The 19558-nt window shown below is 31.8% G+C and overlaps 2 protein-coding genes across 3 annotated transcripts; both read left to right on the forward strand.

Moving 5' to 3' along the window:
- The first annotated feature begins 57 nt into the window (after nt 1-57).
- Nucleotides 58-5871, forward strand: LOC135134162 (uncharacterized). 2 transcript variants are annotated; one of them, XM_064062782.1, is made up of 3 exons: nt 58-76; nt 3843-3936; nt 3986-5871. In XM_064062782.1, exons 2-3 carry the CDS (start codon nt 3919-3921, stop codon nt 5843-5845), a joined length of 1878 nt encoding a protein of 625 aa, XP_063918852.1. In that variant the 5' UTR covers nt 58-76; nt 3843-3918; the 3' UTR covers nt 5846-5871. The 2 variants fall into 2 exon arrangements, with proteins under 2 accessions (XP_063918852.1, XP_063918851.1); XM_064062781.1 differs by lacking the exon at nt 58-76 and adding an exon at nt 3114-3790.
- A 95-nt stretch (nt 5872-5966) lies between these two features.
- LOC135134163 (uncharacterized) lies at nt 5967-7536 on the forward strand. Its single transcript, XM_064062783.1, has 2 exons — nt 5967-6290; nt 6336-7536. The coding sequence occupies exons 1-2, from the start codon at nt 6279-6281 to the stop codon at nt 7416-7418; spliced, it is 1095 nt and encodes a 364-aa protein (XP_063918853.1). The 5' UTR covers nt 5967-6278; the 3' UTR covers nt 7419-7536.
- The last annotated feature ends 12022 nt before the right edge of the window (nt 7537-19558 follow it).

The following is a 19558-nucleotide window of genomic DNA, read 5'->3' on the forward strand; positions in this document are numbered from 1 at the left end:
GTGAAAGTACTGGTATTTTCCTAACATAATCTTTTTCTTGTATTTTCATTGTGCGCTTGTCAAAGATATTGAACAAGTAAGTATATATTTACACTATCTCTTTGATATTTGTCGTGCACTTAACTTCAACCTTCAACTTCTAAGCTGGCTTGTTCGGAAAAGTTATTTCTAAGTCATTGTCAATGTTGTCAATTATATACAGTGTTGCCAGAGTTAAATGATAAAATTCCGCTACATGTCGTCGAAAATTCCGCTACAGGCAAAAATAACTACGTCACGGGGAGGTTGATGGGTTGGATGGTTGTTAAAAATTTCGAAGTTTACACCCGCCATTCAAAATAACATTTTGTATACAATATAAAGTGCCAAAATGCAGAAAAAACCCTCGAATTTTCCAATTTTCAGGTCTCAGAAAAATTCCGCTAGAGGAATTCCGTTACGTCTGGCAACACTGATTATATAGAATAAATCGACGAATTTAGATTTCTGCTCTTGCATCATTTTGGAAAAATGTAAGAAAACTTGGGATTTTATGCAACCAATAATACAGACGAAGAGTTTGCGTTGGTAGAATTTGAAGCCAAGCAGGTACATTTTGACATTGACATTGCGATTTTACGCGTTTTTTTTTTTGTAATCACGTGGTTGTTATTTTAGTGTCATTTTTTGGAATTAAAAAATAATAATAATTTTAAGGTAAAAAATCAAGAAAACAGACATCTCTTGCTATTTCACTAGTTTTACAAAATATTATCTAGTTTGGTCCAAAGAGGGTCTATTGTATCAGAAATGCTCTCAAAATTATGTTTCTATGTTTCTTCAAATAATGGTCAAAATGCGTATAGTTACATAGTTGGTCCATTCACTAGTCCTAATAAAATTGGTTAAAAATTGCGCTATATGGTCAAGCGAGTTTGTTTCAGTCGAAATTTTCTCATATTCACGAATCTGTGCTTGCATTTGCCATACATCTTCAAATGTTAAAGTTGATAAAGCTCCCCAAATCGGTCCATAATTTCGTCGCTACTGAAATTTTGTTAGGATCGCGAATCTACTTTTGTGAAAAACACGCATCCTTCTAGCACATTTTTGTATGATATATAGAACTAGATAATATAACATACATTTTCAGGAGTTGAATAAATCCCATATCAACAAAAAAATCAAAATTTAGGTACCTACTTGTAGCAAAATATACTAGCATTGTGAACCAACGAGCAGAAAGTGAATTTAACTTTTATTGGTTCATCGTTAGACAGTTTATTATTGATAGTTTAATTAATTCCATTTGTATTCTTCCATTCGTTCAATTTTTGTTAACATTACGTAAATTTTGCTTTTTTTGAGAATAAAAAAAATAGGGTGTTTATTTGCTTACATATATACAAACAAGGCTTATTTCAATAACAATTGAAAACCTTTTGCAGATTTAAATATAGAACTTTCATTGTCCTGCTTCTCCAAAGCCGGATGGATCTCTTGTCGTAGACTCTTGAACACAAAAAAGGGAAGCACCGATGGTTATATCATACAATATCAATTTTTCTGAAAAAAATTGTTTAAGTACATCATCAAAATAAATTTAAATAAAAGTCTCCACATATGTTTATTCTTCTTTTGGCGACAATGACGTTGCAAAACCGCACAAAAAATTATTCTATAATCAACCACACTAACTTCCGTGCATTCCCAACATCAGTAATCACCAGTGATGCCAAAATGATTTAACCTCGGAACAACGAATTTCCTCTAGTTCCCACAGTAAAAAATTTAAAACACCTCAAAACAAATCCTTATAACAACTTTCAAGAACAAAAAGTAATTGCTTAATAGTACTTAATACTTGTATTAATACATTTTTAATAAACAGGCAAAAGAAAAACAAAATAAAAAATACTCATTGGTTGGTAACGTATTTATACAAATTTCATTCGAGATACACCCACATAAAACTTTATGACAGATAATGAGTGAAACCCCTGCACAATGGCAACAGTAATTTATTGCTTTTAACACCCTATGCTACCCGATATCGGCACGTTCCGGCAGAATTTTTCAGAGCCGTACTCTGTTAAAAAAATAAGGTGAAATAATAGACAAATTGTATTAGTTAAATAATATTTATAAGATTATAAGTCACTATAATGACTGACAATTAAGGCGTGAAATCAGTTATTGAAATGAAGACCAATTCAATTCTACCCAAAGTACGTTTTGGGAATTTGAGTAAACAATTTCATTACCGAAAACAGGTAAAACTTTCAACTCAACCCGAATACGGCTCTGTATAAAATGACCTGACAAACCCTTTTCATAATTTATGGTTTCAGGAGCACCGCTTTTTGAGTGATTGGTCCCATAAAAATTTATGTGGGTGTATTTCGAATACGGTTACAGTAATGCAAAATGCAGTGAATAGTGACAGGTGGTGTTTAAATTATGAGGAACAGATAATTCCATAGATTACTATTAAGGGAACTCAAGATTTATTACTCTTGAGGACTGATTATCTTTCCAATTGTGAAGGCTACAATGTAGAAAATGATGGTAAATCAATATTTCGGTGAACAGAACAGGCTTATTAGTATTAACATAGGTATTCAATTCTAAGCAACCATTACCAACATGAAATGTAAAAAAATTAAAAAATTAAAATATTTAACCCGCATTTGTCAAGTATTTCATTTTTTTTCCGAATAGCTCAAAAAAAGTACCAGATTAATACGAAGAAAACCAGAGAACCAACTTTTAAAAAGTACCAAATTTGTCTCAAAGGAGGAACTTGAATATTGCCGAGTACGAATAACAAATAATGAAAAAAACCTATTGACAATTGACATTTGAGGTATCTCGTCTGTTTCACAATTCGTTTGACCCCTAAAACAGGCAAAAAAATTGGCCCAAAGTTTTATAGTAATTTTCCTAATATTTGACGTCATTCTCTACTTCCTGATTCTAAAAATTTCATGGCAGTTTTTTCCCCATGCAAATTGAATTTTCCTTTGAGTTGGTGTCACTGGTGATCACCGTTGCGAAATTCACACTTTCGCGCGACCCTTATTCAGAAGAGGGGATGGTTTACAGGGAGATGGGACTGTGTGGTTGAAACTCGTCCTCTTTCCTATTGCGTATTCATTGGGTCAACACGTGTTAAAAGCGGTACGCTAAAATTTTAATTTTTTAAAAAACACACCACAGTATGCCACAGTCACCAACAATAAAATTTATTAATAATTTTTGAGTCTTACACGTGTTATGCAATCTTGACCGCGAGTATCGGAGTACACCGACTTCGCATCATATCGTCGAAAAATGTTTATTTACTGCTCGATAGCTCTGATGTGTTCTGTTTGACGACTAAAAATAATTACGTTCATAGGAATGTTTTATTTGATTTGGTAACATAATGACCCTAGCCATTGTGCCACGCGGCTGGATTTCGATAAATATAAAAAATTGTAGTCTTGAAGGTCATGATTTTTATTTACAGCTCTGCAACTGATTTTTGCGTTTTCAGTAACAAAGTGGATAGTTTTGGGAATTTGGCCGGTTGGTACCAAAGTCTAGTTTGTGTCAGTAATGAAAAATGCAAGGACGTTGCAACGAGCGAGTGTCAAGGTCGCAGTCATGCGTATCGAAAACGTGGGAACACGAACGCGAACTTTTATCATTTCCAAGTAGCGACGTGTAGTCAGCATATCGATTATTTGTGAACTCATTTATTCCGTACTTTTCCCTAAGTAGATAATAGTACTAAGGCGGTAGTAAATTTTACACGTCTGCACGCACAGTAAGTAGCTATTTTATTCGCAAATGTCAAATTTAAAAGTTTTCATTGGTAGGTTACTTGGGGAATCACAGATCTATACGTTCCCACCATCAGTGTAATCATCTGGAGTTCATCGAATTTGTGACACTATGGAGATGAGTGAAGAGGTGGGTAAGAATGTTGTAGAAATTAATTATCTGTTGACTAATTTTGTAGGAGTGGAAAGAGTGCGTTAAAAAACACGGTTTCGGATTCAGTGACGGCGAGGAAGACAGCGATACGGAATCCAAATTAGTTTTAGATAACTTATATGAGGCTTTCAAGCCTCCGCCCATTTTGATAGATCCTGAAAAACACAAAATAATAGAAATAGGCGGATATGACAGTGATGATACCGCGACTTGTACAGACTTTTCGGAAAAAAGTGAAACCACAAACAAGGAGAAACGTCAGAAGCTAACGAAAAGCCAGAAAAAGAGAAGACGGAGACGATTATTGAAAGAAAATTCGCACAAAATTACAGACGAAGAAATAAACAACTGTAGAGTAACGGTAGTTTCAAAGAACAAAAGCGAATGCTGTGTTAATAAAAATAAAAATAAGAAAGATAATAACGAGCGATTAAAACAAGATACACCAAAAATAGAACATATCGCAACCGACGTAGCCAGTAGCAGTTCAGAATTCGAGGAAAAGCCTCCACTACCAAATGGAACAAGTGCTCTTAATAACAATCCTACAACTCACATAAGTGCCTACCAAATGCAACAAAATTTTCTCTGCACAATGGATATTATGCTCAGACAACTACACATTATAATAAACACCAACCCTACGGATTCGCTAAATATATTCTCCAACGTTCAACTTTGTCTAAAGACTGTCGAAAATTTTGGCGTCCACCGAAAGCCCATTAAATGTGTTGCCGTCCTTATAACAGAAACCGCAGCCCGGTTCAAAAAATTTCTTAACAATGTGCAATCAAACGGCCAAGCAGGAATTCCTTTCCAGGTGAATGAATTTTTCTATGATATGAATACAATAATTTTGGTCACTGTGACCAAACACCACGGCTTTAATTTACCTGAAGTAATGAATACGCTTGAAAATCTCGTCTTTGTGAGCTTTAACAATGTCTTGACAAATCTTTGTGAAAAAATGGTCAGTATTATTTATCATGTGACAGGGATTGCTTCCAGAAGCCCTTTTAAACACTTTGTGTTGTATCCAGGGACGGTGTGGGAAAGCTATTATGATATGCTTCATTTCATAAATTTGGCGAAGAGCATCCAGCACTCACGGATTAATTCTGAAAAAGGACAGGTAGTTAGAAGTGTATGCGAAAAACCACCCTCTGTAGTTGTGCCACAAGGATCAACTAAGAGTTTTTTAAGCGAAAGATCTACAGTGCAGTCGTCACCACAATGTCAGTCACAGCTAGACCCGATTTTAGTTGACGATTTGACAATAAACAGGCGTTTTATGTATGATGGGAGCTTCTCTGGATCAAATTTCCAAAATTTGTACTCCAACAAAAAGTTACTTCATGTGGATTCGTCTTGTAATACAATTGCCAAAACTAAGCGCACCACAGTATTAGATATTTCAAGTTTTGCTCAGTTGTGCCCACCTGACAATTTGACCAGAAGTGGTAGCTATTTAAGACCAAATTTTCAATTCCGGAACGATTTCCAAAATGTGTATCATTTTTTGCCGGTTTTGGAAGTCCCGGTTAAAATGTTGAATCAAGTACAATCACGAAAATTAGTGAATGAAAATTTGATTCAAAGTCGGAACAAGATGCGTCCTGAAGATGATCAAGATTTGGCAAGTAGTGAAAAGTTGCAACAGTCACTAGGGGTTTCTGCGATATTTAAGGAATTAAGTCCTATAGAGGTTCCTCTCTCGTGGGCGATGACAACCTGTGATTTTAGAATTCTAATAACCAGTGTTATTTTTTTACTATTTTTTAGAAAGATATTGTACTGTGTTTTTGTTGTTTTCAGTTGCATAGATATTTTTATGCTCATTCTTTTACTTCTGTATTTTTGTACTTACTTCGTTATTAAGTTTTAAAATGACATTGAGTTTGAATTTTCTTATTTTATTGTTTTCTAATTATTACTACGACCCTATTTCAATCAGTTCTATTTCAAAGTATTTTTGTCACATATATCTTGATACCAATTCAGAATTCAGATGTCAAAATATTGTTTAGACTGTCTATATACAGACTGATTTGTTTTAGTTTTGAGTGTTGCTTTTTAAAGATATTTGAAAATAAAAAATTAAAAGAATCAGTTTCGTTTGACATTTTGTGATATTTATAACAACTAGTTGAACGGCCAAGGCAAACAAGTAACAAGGTCACGGCCGTGCGTGCAGTATAGTTCGTCAATACAATCGGCGCCATTTATACGACGCTTTGGCTATAGGCAATGGGTGCTGTTATAAGTTATACTATATACCATATTGTGCAACATAATAGCTTAGTGCTTCCACGTTCAACATGGATGAAGAGGTACGCAATTAAAAAACAAAATCTGAATGACATTTTAATTTTTAGGAATATAAAGAGTGTTTAAAAATGCTTGTTTCTGGGTCAAGTGAAGATGAAAGCGATAGTGGATCCAAATCACAATTAGACGACGTGTATGAAAGCTTCAAACCGTCGCCCATTTTAATAGATCCTCAAATACACAAAATAATCGAGATAGGAACTTTCAGTAGTCAGGTAGTAAGTTCAAGTACTAAGAAGTTAACAAAAAGCCAACGAAAAAGGAGAAGGAACAAGAAGAATCAAAATGTTAAGACTAGCAGCACTGATAATGGAACGGGTCCAGAGACCTTTGGTGCTTCTGTTAAAGTAAATAATGAAGCAGTGAAGTCTGCTGAAGCCGCAGATTGTGAGTATAAGGTTAAGACATCCAGAAGAAAAAGGAAGAAAAAAGGTACCAAGACAGAAGATGTAGAGAAGGAACTACAAAAAAGTACAAGTACAACGGAAACTAAAATGAGCTATGGCGAGTCAGAAGAAACCACACGCTGTGAATACAGGATTAAGACATCGAGAAAAGAAGAGTATGGGAGCAAAAAGAAACAAGAAAACACCAACATAGATAATTCACACAAGGAAGCGCAATCATGTGTTAACGTCTTTTTTGACGTTTCTAGTGTACTAGAAAATAAAGAATTTGAAACGGTAATAGACTGTTCAGATTCTCTAACAGGGTTAAAATGTGAATACAAGGATTACACATCAAGAAATAAAACACACAGAGGAGAAAAGAAATTAGAAACTAATAATAGAGACGAGAGAGCAGAGGAAGTGCAGCAATCAAGTGGTATTTTGACTAGAAGTGGTTTGATCACCTACGTCGAAAAACATAGTGTGGGATTGGAAATTATATCTTGTCTTGCGCAAAACGCAGAAGCGATGGACTACATTAAAAATAAGTTGAAAACAAATGACAAAAAAGCTATTGAGGTAATGGACACTATTAAAAAGAAAACGGAACGAATCAATAGCAAAAATAAAACACAAAATAGTAGCAAGGAAATGACAAAAAAGCATGAAACATCTAACAAAACTTTGGGGAATATGATATGTTTTGACGATTTTGGCCATTTTATTTCCAAATTAAATTAATGTACTTATATTTAGATGGTTGTAATCACATCCAACAAACTTGTCGAAATATTTACGTGAAAATTTTGGAGTATTTATTGTGTGTCTATTCTTAATAATAAAACTATCATCATTTTTACGATGTGTGATTTTTTTACCCCGGTACATAAAATAAAGTCTTTTTTAAAGTATTATTTATATGCACTTTATTTTTTAATGTGATGAAATTTTCAAAACTTAAAAAAAAGTTTTGATTGGATATAATTCATATGTAAATTTTACATACTTTCAGTTGCTGTTTTTATTGCATACTTTAAAATACTGCCAAATAAGGATTCTAAAAAGCTGACTGATTTAGATTTTCACGGTCCAAAATGTACTAAAATATAAGTTTCCCGTTTCCAAAGGGTAAACTTCACAACCGTTCAATCCTTTCGAAAATTTAATGACCTTTTCTAGTCGTTAGGTATGTACATTTTACTTGAAGTGTTGTTACCTGTATATTTTTTCTAAAAAATAATATCTGTTCAATTAAATTTTGTCTCAAAACTACAAAACAGATTTTGAAATTTTGATAAGTCGCCAAGATTGCTGTGCCATATCTTCATGTTTTTTTATTCTACAGATACCATTGTTTAATTGATATTTCTGTCACATTCCACTGTGCCATAATCTGCTATGATTCATAACATTTTTTCATTATCGAGTTGTCTGGCCACATGTATCGATCACAATGCCAACTATTAATATCCAAAAACTTTCCGTTAATTTTCCGTAGTAACTGACTATTATTTATGAAGATATATAAACGTCCTTATTTTAATAGCTGTCTCAATTACTTACTGTAAATATTTTATGCCAATGTTCACTTACTATCACAGAACGGTATCAGTGTCATTAAGTAATGGCCACCAGAAAACAAAGTAAACAAAAACAGAATACTACTAACAAATATAAAACGCTGCCTTTGTGTAACATCTTCACAGCGTATTGTTTGCTTCCAAGTGACAATGTATGACGCCCTTCCATTTTATTTTTACTATTTTTCATCATATCATCATATTCTATAAACGCTTCTCTCCTCAACCACACTGGCCCGATTGATTTTTTCAATTCGTTAGTGAACATTGTTTCCGCGATTTGTAGTTTGCTTGCAATAGTGTTCATGAATCGTATCAAAAAGGAACAACTCTTAAATTTGGTAAACATTTTTCAAAACTTAGATTTAGATCTCTACAAAACCTTCAAGTATAGAAAAAAGACACATTTAAAACACAAATTAATTTTCTATATCTGTCACTTTTTTATACTTTGTCTGATATGTTTAGAAGCTTCTATCTGCCTCTCTGTTTTCCCTTACGAAATTTGCCTACACTACCTTCCGATTTATTTCAATCTGTACTTTTTTGCTATCATTGTGATACAATTCGGTTGCTTTGTGCTTGAGATTAGAGAAACGTGCAAAATTTTGAACGAAAAACTTCTAAATGTGTTTTCGTTATTGGAAACATGCAATGCGAAAGTGTCGCTTTCGCCCTTTATGTTTTGTGCTGTTAATCTTAACTTTTTTTCTCGTAATTACGACCGGATTTACGATTTAGTGGCTTCAGTTAATGATATTTTTGGGATACAACTGGTGCTGGCGTTTCTTGTCATTTTGCTATTTTTGGCAAAACTAATTATGATTTGTTTATCTTCTTTCATATACTTAGATGAAGGCGGTTTTGACAAGTGGCTCGCAATTGGTATTCTTGTTACAAACACTTGGGGATCAATATCGTTTATGGTGAATATAAATGATTTCGGCAAAGTTTATTGAAACTAGTTGTGTTTTTAGTGTTTTATTTTAGTAATAGCGGTCCCGTGTTCTCATGTAACACAGGAAATGGAAAAAGCTAGCATGATAGCTTTGAAATTGTTGATGAATCTAAATCAAAATGTTAGAATGGTGAGGAATGTTGGGGAAGATTTAATTTTTTTGGAAGCTCAGCTTATCAACAGATTTTCACACTTTTCGGCTTTTGGTTTTTTTAGAATAAATATTGAAAATGTTTTCAATCTGATTAGTATTGTTCTGAGTGTCGTGGTGCTCACAATGCAAGCACCTAAACAATGGTAAAATAATTTTTTATTTAACGTCCACTGTATGGCGAAAAATACCATTTAATTCGTAGAAAAAAAAAACGAAGAAGAACGTATACTTGATCTGATAAAGACAATCTAGGGTGAAGAGAAAGCTGTAAAATGAATGGAAAAAATATAATTTTTGATAGAAAGAAAAATTTGGTTATATTTTTTCAGTTTCCATAGGGGGCACAGGAACACAAGGAATTTCCTTATAGATTAAGTATCATAAATTAAACGTTAGAGATGTTCTTCTAGAATTAAATTTTCATATCGTTTTTATTTTGCAAAATTGTAATATTGTGGAGAAATCTGTACGCAATAATTAAAATAAGAAGTTTAAAAGTATATAAAGATGGTACAAAATATAAAAATATAACAAAGACTGAAAGCACATATTATTTCTGCCATGTTTCATATATGACAATTTTTCAAAGTGGTCAAAATTCACACTGTTGTATTATCACTGTTACTTTATATGTACAGTGCAAAATTTGGAACCAAATCTAACCACATAAATGAGAAAAGCATATATATTTTTGTTTAGCGTGCTGCATAATAAATGGTAGAAATTGGTTAAATAATTTCCAAATTTGAAATTTTTATTCCAAAAACACGAAATAAAGTAAAAATATCTTCAAATAAAACTGTGGAATATGGTCTTCAATTCAAATAAATAAATATATTCATAAATTAATGTAATTATTTCAGTAACATAACACTTTATATGTGAAAGTTGCAACAAAAATAAAAAACTGAACGAAACAATGCAGATCGGACATCGGAGTGAAAACAAAATGTTTGTTTGCCTAAAAATATCGAGATTTAATGTACCTCTCATTGTTATTAGTTACTTTTAATAACGATAACCATTTTCATTTAATGAAAGTGATTGTAAATGCGCATTTTAAAGTCATAGATAAAATTTTGTATGTTGACACGAGTTGACCTATTATTATAAAATTTGTGTGATTATTTGTTTACACATCTCGACTAAACTTCGTTATGAGCAAATTTGACATATGTATTGAAATAATGCTAATAATATCGCTTCCCTAACGCAAATAACTATAAATCTATTAAAAAGTTTAAAATAAATTCTGCAAATGCCGTAAATTTACGCAAACAATTTTTTGTTATTTTTAAATTAATAAAATTGAAATATTACTCAAACTTCTTTATAAAAAGGCGAATAGAATACACTATTGACACAACGAATAACACAGATCACGAGAATTAAAAATGATCTAAGGATGAGGTTCCGAACAGTATTTTAAATCATCAACCAGTGATGACCTGATGACCAGACGTTACATAAACCAAAAGAACAATCTCATAAAACAAATAAAAACAAAATTGAAATAAAATACCATCGAGGAAAATAAGAGAAAGTTATAGTGAACCAAGAGTTATAAGGTTATATGGCCATCATAAAATCATCCCATTGTGTCGAAGTTAAGTTGTTTACAATAGAAAAGGTTTTAGGGTCGTAAATAACGTGTCCACTGCAGCTCGACCGACTCTTCTGGTTTCGTTCAGGGGGGGCTTTCACTAAATATGAAAATCCACCACTCCACTATTTCTTTACTACCTGCAGCCGCTGAGGGTTCCGAAATAACCACTCGCTTTGAAAGCCGGCCCTGTTAAATATGAGCAAGAAATGTTTAGAAGATGATTTATTGCCAACCGGTAAGCTTAGTGCGAACCACACAAAGGGGGTGTTTATTTGCGGTCAACTACTTTTATGATGGCCATATAACCTTATAGCTTTTGGTTCACTATACGTAGATGTAAGTTATTGTATGTCATTTTAAATACAAAGACAACATTATATTACACATTTATTTAGTGCTATCTTCCGTAAACTTCAGTACGGTTAACATTACTAATATATATTGCAAACTGTAAACACAATATATAAATTGTTTTCATTTTATCTAAAATACTTAAATGGCAACGTCGGAAGTAAAGTTTAGATTTGAGTTCTAGGTTTGTTTCCAATTTAGTAAGACCAGTAAATGTTCTTTTTGGTTATGAAAACGTACATTATATATATTTTTTTTAAATTGCTAAATATTATATTTTTCAGTAAAATAAATTAAGATGTCCATGGCGACTTTGCAAAAGTAATGATAAGTTGCTCATTGTTACGAAATATTTCTAAATAAACGAATTAACTTTAATAAAATGTATAATAGATTTCTACATTTAAATAAAATAAACGAAACTTATTAGTCTCAATATTGTTGTTTTACATTTAAAGTTATTTAGGTTAAGTTAGTTAAGTTGTACTATTAAGTTCAAGGAGGGTGTTAGTTAAGTTTCAGTTTTTTGATTTGTTATTTTTAATATTACTTTATCTGGACTTTTATTTTATTTTACTTTTTACTTCCCTAGCATAAGCTAAGGAAACAGATATTATTATTACAATACTTCTTAACTAGGTTCCATTTAGTGTGCAAAACTTTGAAATGACGTTATCAAATTGTTAGTGGGGATAATTACATACATTTAGGTTAGCATTTTACCACCTACATGATAACATACACCTAAAATTTGACAATAAAGTAACAATATATGGTAACGAACTGTGTAAATGTAAATCATCAACAACGAATAAACAAAAGTGAAAAATTATGGAAGATAAGTAAATATTCATACCAAAAAATAAAAAATGGATTGTGTAAAAGTAGTAATATTATTATTATTATTATCATTACTGATAAACAAGTTAAATGATGTGCAATGGAAAAGAATAAGCATCATATCTAATTTTAAAAGCTGTAGTTGACCAACTATCAACAATTTTTTGGGGTGTGAACTCCAGTGGTCGAAAACCCTATTGACAATAAAACACTGTCTAATAGTTGTTACAAATTGATCCTTAGCCTAGGGGCGGCTGGTGCCGGGGGGCACAAGGGCACTTGCCCCCCCAAAATTACAACGTCTACAAACACACTGGACATGATAAAATAGTTATTTTATTTTATAAATTTGTGTTATAATTATCAAAACTAATTTTTTTATCTCGCTCCACTTGTATAAAATGTATCAAAATTTACATCCGCTACATCTAAAGATGTCTGTCTTGGATATATGATATGCTCAAGATATGTTATTGCTGATAAAAGCCGAGCACAGAGATTGCATCATGGCTGATTTAGATGTTTTGTTTACACCGTTGCCATGGAAACCACACGTCGTAGCCGCCTGATACAACTCGCGTGTGGTCCCGTTGCGATCGTTCTCGGCAGGATTGAGTTACTATCGCAAAACCACACTTATTGACATTGGAGTCCTCAACCGCCAAAGACAAGCGCCAATAAAAAAACTTGTTTCACTACAACTCGTCGCCTGAGAACTTGTTTGATCTACAGACCAGAGCGCGCTCAGGCCAATGTCGACTCTAAGCGTTCAGAACCGATTTGGTTGGTTTGGACTATAATTTCTGTGGGAAATAGTTGTTTGGTCGTTTTTTATAACGACTAAGTGAATATTTTTGGTACATATTTAGATGATTTTACATATTTTGTTTAACTAAGAATTAATTCTTTATTTGTGTTTTATACTAGCAAAACGTCTTAAACTAAGAATATTGTTGAAATCGTAATAACATAATGGATTTTTTTCGGGAAAATGTTTTGGAAACACTGTGTTCTATTTTGTATGAATTTTTAAACGTTTTTACTGGCAATTTTTGTGGTTGTTTTCGATACACTGTATGATATTAACAGTGAGAGAAATGTAATAAAAAAAATCGAAACCTTAAAAAATCGTAAAACCGAAACATTGAAAAATCGAAATATCGAAGAACTGAAAATCGAAAAATGAAACATCAGAAAATCGAAAAAAGTAAAGTTCAAAAATCTAAAATTTAAAAACCGAATAACGAAAAATCGAGAAATCGAAACTCTTAAATTTAAAAAACCGGATAACTGAAAAATCGAAACACCGAAAAACTGGAAAATAGAAAAACCGAGAAATCGAAAAATCAAAAGAAATCGTGGAGTCGAAAACTCGAACAATTGGAAAACCGAAATAGGCCAAAATCGAAAAATCGAAAAGTTAAAAATTGAACAATTTATAAATTGAGAAATTGACAATCAAAATATCGAAAAATCCAAATCTCGATAAATCGAGAAATCAAAAAACTTAAAAATTCGAAAAATTGAAAAATTGAGGGATTGAAAGATCAAAAGAACGAGAAATCGAAAAGTGATGAAGTCGAAAAATCGAAAGATAGAGAAATCGACAAATAAAATGTTAAAAGTTGAAAAACTGGAAAAGTGGAAAAATCAAAAAACGAAAAAACGGAAAACTGGCAAAACTGAGAAACCGAAATAGGCCAAAATAAAAAATTGAAAAACTGATAAATCGAAAACCTGAACAATCAAATCTCGATAAATCGGGAATGAAAAATTAACAAATCGCAAAATTGAAAAACAGAACATCTAAAACCAGGAAGTCGAAAAATCGAAAGTTTAAGAAATATTGAAAAATTAAAATATCAAAAGATTGAAAAATCAAAAATTTAAAAATCCAAAAATTGCAAAAATAGAAAAGCCGAAGAATTGAAATATTGAAAAATCCTAAAACTGAAATATCTAAAAACTGAAAAGTCGAAAAATCAAAAAAGTGAAGTCGAAAAATAGAAACCTTAAAAAATCGAAAAATTGAAAAATCAAAAACCTGAAAAATAAAAAAATTAAAGAATTAAAGTACAGGAAAATCGAATTTGAAAAATTAAAAGATCGAAAATTTGACAAAATGACAAATGAAAAACATTAAATCCAAAACGGGGAAGTCGAAAAATTAAAAGATTAAGAAATCGAAACCTTTGAAAAATTCGAAAACTTGAAAAATTCAAATATCGACACATATCGAAGAACCGAACTGAAAAATCGGGAAATCGAAAAATCTAAAATTTTAAAAATTAAAAAATTTAAAATTTAAAAATCGAAAAATTGAAAAATCGAAAAAGTGAAATAATCGACACATCGAAAAATCCAGAAGTCAAGAATCGAAAAGTCGAAGAATCGAAATATTGAAAAAGCCCAAAACTGAGATATCGAAAAACTGAAAAATCAAAGAGAAACTGAAAAATGGAAAACCTGAAAAATCCGAAAACTGAAATATCCAAAAACTGAGAACCTAAAATGTCGAAAAAATGAGCAACCGAAAATCCAAAAAGTGAAGTAGAAAAACCGAAACCTTAAAAAAACTAAAAAATGAAAAATCGAAAAATTAAAGAATTGAAGAACAGGAATATCGAAACCTTCGAAAGTCAAGAAATGGGAAAACGTAAACATCGATTAATAGTAAAATCGAAAAATTGAAAAATCGAAAATTTGAAAAAACGATAATTGAAAAACAGAAAATCTAAAACAAGTCGAAAAATCGATAGATTAAGAAATAAAAACATTTGAAAAATTGGAAAACATGAAAAACGGAAATATCGAAGAACTGAAATGAAAAATCGAGAAATCGAAAAATCGAAAATTTTAAATATTGAAAAATTAAAATATGAAAAAACTGAAAAATCTAAAATTTAAAAATCGAAGAATTGAAAAAACGACAATTAAAAAACAGAAAATCTAAAACCGGGAAGTCGAAAAATCGAAAGATTAAGAAATCGAAACATTTGAAAAATTGAAATATGGAAGAGCTGAAATGAAAAATCGAGAAATCGAAAAATCTAAAATTTTAAATATTGAAAAATTAAAATACCAAAAAATCGAGAAATCTAAAATTTAAAAATAGAAAAAGTAAAAAGTCGACACATCGAAAAATCCAGAAGTCAAAAATAGAAAAGTCGAAGAACAGAAATATTGAAAAATCCCAAAACTGCAATATCGAAAAACTAAAAAATGAAAGAAAAACTGACGAATCGAAAAACTGAAAAATCCCAAAATTGAAATATCCAAAAACTGAGAATTTAAAGAATCGAAAAATTGAGAAATCGAAAATTCAAAAAAGTGAAGTCGAAATATCGAAACCTTAAAAAAAGCGCAAAATTGAAAAATCAAAAAAATGCAAAATCGTAAGATTGAAAAATTGAATAATAAGTAAACTGAAAAATCCAAGAATTGAAATGTCCAAAAATTAAGAAATTAAAAAATGGAAAAATTGGGAAATCGAAAAATCAAAAAAGTGAAGTTGAAAAATCGAAACCTGAAAAAAATAGAAAAATTGAAAAGCCTAAAAACCTGAAAAATCAATTAATTGAAAAATCGACAAATAAAGGATGTATAAAAGTAAAAAATTGAAAAATCGAAATATTTAAAAATCCTAAAATTGAAGAGAAAAACTGAAAACCTAGAAATTGAAAAATTGAGAAATTGTAAAATCCAAAAATTGAATAATAAATAGGAGTAAACTGAAAAGTCCCCAAACTAAAATTTCGAAAAACTGAGAATTCGAAAGTTGGAACAGCAAGAAATTATGGTCTAAAACTGTTAAAAATGAACTTTTAGATGCCGTGAACGTAAAATTTTAGCAAAAGGCAAAAAGGTATGCGGAGAAATCCTTTTTTACTTTTATTGAATGTATTTTTGTATTTATTTCCGTCACACAATTTCGTCTATTAATTGGTAATAACAACCTGTTTATGTCTTCATATTTAATTGATAAGTTAAATTGTGTCCCCCCATTTCAAAAGGTCACTGCCTTAGCCAACTTAAAACGGTGTCCTTGGGTTTGCTAATCTGTGTTCAAAGTAAACAAGTTATAAACAAGGGGTGACAAGGGCCTATGTGTTTAGAAAACTGTAATTAAGTCACCACTTTTTCGTCTTTCAGATAAAGTTATGAAATTGATTAGCGCAAGCCCGCACTGTAGCTTAATGTATTCTAGTAGCTTTACGCTGTACAGACTCTAGAAGTACGAGTTCAGGTGGAGTTAGCAAACTCTAAAATAGGCCTCACATAAGTTTGTACAGCTTTAAGAACATCGTAGGATTAGTTTTACAACAAACCTTACTCAGAAAAAATGACACAGAATTGACAGCAAGAAACTAGTTAATATTCCGAGCCCTCGACAACATCAGATTTAGTCAATTCTACCATTACCAATGTAAAGAAAACTACATTTGTCAACGTTCAATGGGCACACCCAGTTACTAGATCATTTGCCATTTGATTACATTACGTAGATCAATTGTGTATGCTACAAAAAACAAAATACCCAAGACGGAACCTTGCGGGAACTAATCAAAGTCAAAGCTTACCTGATATTCCTAGATGTTGGATTTTAATCAAGAAACGACGTTTAGGAACGCGATCGAAAACCTTAGAGAAATCAGAAATCCAAATATAGCTGTTCTCTTAATCGAAACAGTTCGCTTTCGCGGTATGAAAAAAAATTGTAGTTTAACCTTTAAAGTGGTATGATCCGAAATACCGATCGGATTAAGATAATCCAAACTGGAGAGGGAAGTTTGGATAATTATTTAGAAATCACTTGTCAACTTAAGCACATACAAATTCGTTCTTTCGAGATTCTCGACAATTTTCGGTTTTACTATATTTCCAATACCAAATTCTCGGTAGCGTTAAGAACTACGCTTATTTCCTGGAAGGAAACATAGGAGTATGAACCTCTACCCTTCAAATTTACGAAATACATGATCAAATAATCGTAAACACGAAACATAAGTTGAGATGAAGACTACGATACAATACAGTCATTCGCCTCCTACAGAGAATTTAAAGAAACTTGTCATCACAGAACTTCAATATCTTGTCATCTGTGGACAAAAACCAAAACGATAACAACGATAACAAAAACTCGAGAAAAATTACCATTGGTAATCGAAATCGAATCAAAGTAAGTCGTCACAGGGGTGAAAATATAGCACTTACAAATTGTCAACAGGGGCACAATAGACTGCCAGCGTAATGTCGCTAACTTCCCAACTTAAAAAGGTCAGATCTCACCAAAAATCGAGCAAAAACTGCGGAGCAGCAAGAAACACAAGTGTCACCTAAACTTCCACCACTCAATAAAAAAAAATTGGTCGAATGTTGTTTCGACAGAACTTCCCTCGCTCGTGAAGTACTATGAAACATCCAGCATTTTCGCAAAATTATAAAATTTGATTTGGGGGATTTTATTTTTTTTATGAGAACCCTTATAAGTTGGAATAATTATGTAAGTATATTGTATACAATGTAAATGGAAAGACGCGTGCAACGCGTATGTTTCAAATGAGTTTTTACTTTACAAAATTTTGTGATGACGTCATCAACATTTTTGCAAAGATACATATATCACTTTGGATACGTGCAGTGTAAAAAAAATACAAGGAAAAATAAAAATATATTTAAAGATGACTTAAAAACAAATGGACAGCCTTGTGTGACGTTTGAATATTTGATGATAATACAGACGAAGTATATATAACTGAAATAGGGAATGAAGTAAAATCTGCTAGATTTTGGTTGTCAATAAAATAACAATACTACAACAGCAATGTAATTATCGTGTTTTTAAATCATAATATTAATAAAATTAATAAATTATGTCATATTGTTCGTAAGTTTCTCGAAGAGTCTGATTATGTCAGTCGCAATAGGTTAGCATTAGTAGGTCAGAGTAGTGTAGGTCACTTTGATGATGTGATGCGCGGATAAATGATCGGTAGTTACGTTAGTCGTGGGGATGGGGTGAGATTAGAGAATAATAGTAGACGAATTTATATGCTGTAATTATAGGATGATCTCGAAAGTTATTTTATTAATCAAATCAACGCATATCAATACTTAGTTTTAATACACGTAATGATAGACATCTTGCCTGAATGCCGGTCATTTCCAGATCAGTGGTGGGTCTAATAATAATAATACTCATTAATGACGTGGGTTTTGGGTAAGACAGAACGTTGGTTTTTGGTAGTTCTGCCAATTCTTGCTATTTTAGAACTTCTTCTATACTTGTAATTGAACAAAGTCCAAAATTCAACCAAGTATATCCATTTTCACAACAAATAGGAGTATTTAATATCTTCAAATCTCTGACTGAAGTCAGAATGGAGAGCATCCAAGTGCTGACAACAGGTAATTAAGTACGTTTTTCATCTGGATGAATTTTCCTCGTCTTAAATTTCGTTTGTATAGAAGAAGTTTTGGCACACAAGGAGATTTATTTCACTAAATTTCTTAAATATGTCCATCAGATAGATAAGCGGCAATTTTTTTAATAAATCTAAGTAGCTCGCTTACATTTTCTAAGAACTACAGCAATGAATCTAACGGTGTATAAAACTGAGCAAAACACACACTTTTTGACAATCAAAGCAGCGATTAAATTCTTTGTCACTTCATAATAAAGATCTCTGAACAATCTACAATTTAATAAATCTCTTTTGATTCTGTTGACCACTTGTTGAGTGATTTATTCAAGCGTTCACTAAGATCTTCACCAACTAAAAGTTTTTCATATATTTGTATATTTTTTGAATGCTTTTACCGCCCCTTTATGAAATAACATTGGTCTTTGTAAATCATCTTAGACACCCAGATTTTGTAAAAAACTTAAAATTGTATGACATTTTATAATTTAACTTTGAAACTGCAAAACCGAATAACGGTTATCATAAATATGGAAGTTCTATTTAAATAATATCTTTAGAGCAATTTTTTCTATTCTTTTAATAATTCTTCAGTACCAGTCAAGAGTAGCAGTGGAGGTCGTCCATTCTCGTTTTCTCCTAACTCCATCTGTACAACACTAGCTCGTCGGAAACAAACAGAGTTCTTCAAAACAATAGAAACATTTTCGAGGAAGTTCGCTTTAAAGATATTTTTACATTTTGGCACCTCCTTTACCTCCAAACTTCAGTAGTTTTTGTATTTATATCTAGAATATTTTTAACTCCACTATTCCGTTAAACTCTAACTAGTCAATCGTACTTCTTGTACCCATGTGCATCGTTATTGATTTCACTCGGACAGAACTCTCAGTGCCAATGGCGTCATCGTTAGCCGTGTATTTCACTCAAACTTTTTTCTTCAACCGTTAGACCCTCATCAAATTGGAAC

This window comes from Zophobas morio, unplaced genomic scaffold (assembly GCF_036711695.1).
Source record: "Zophobas morio isolate AGI-343-1 ecotype UQ-CSIRO unplaced genomic scaffold, CSIRO_AGI_Zmor_V1 ptg000023l, whole genome shotgun sequence".
NCBI classification, from domain to species: Eukaryota; Metazoa; Arthropoda; class Insecta; order Coleoptera; family Tenebrionidae; genus Zophobas; species Zophobas morio.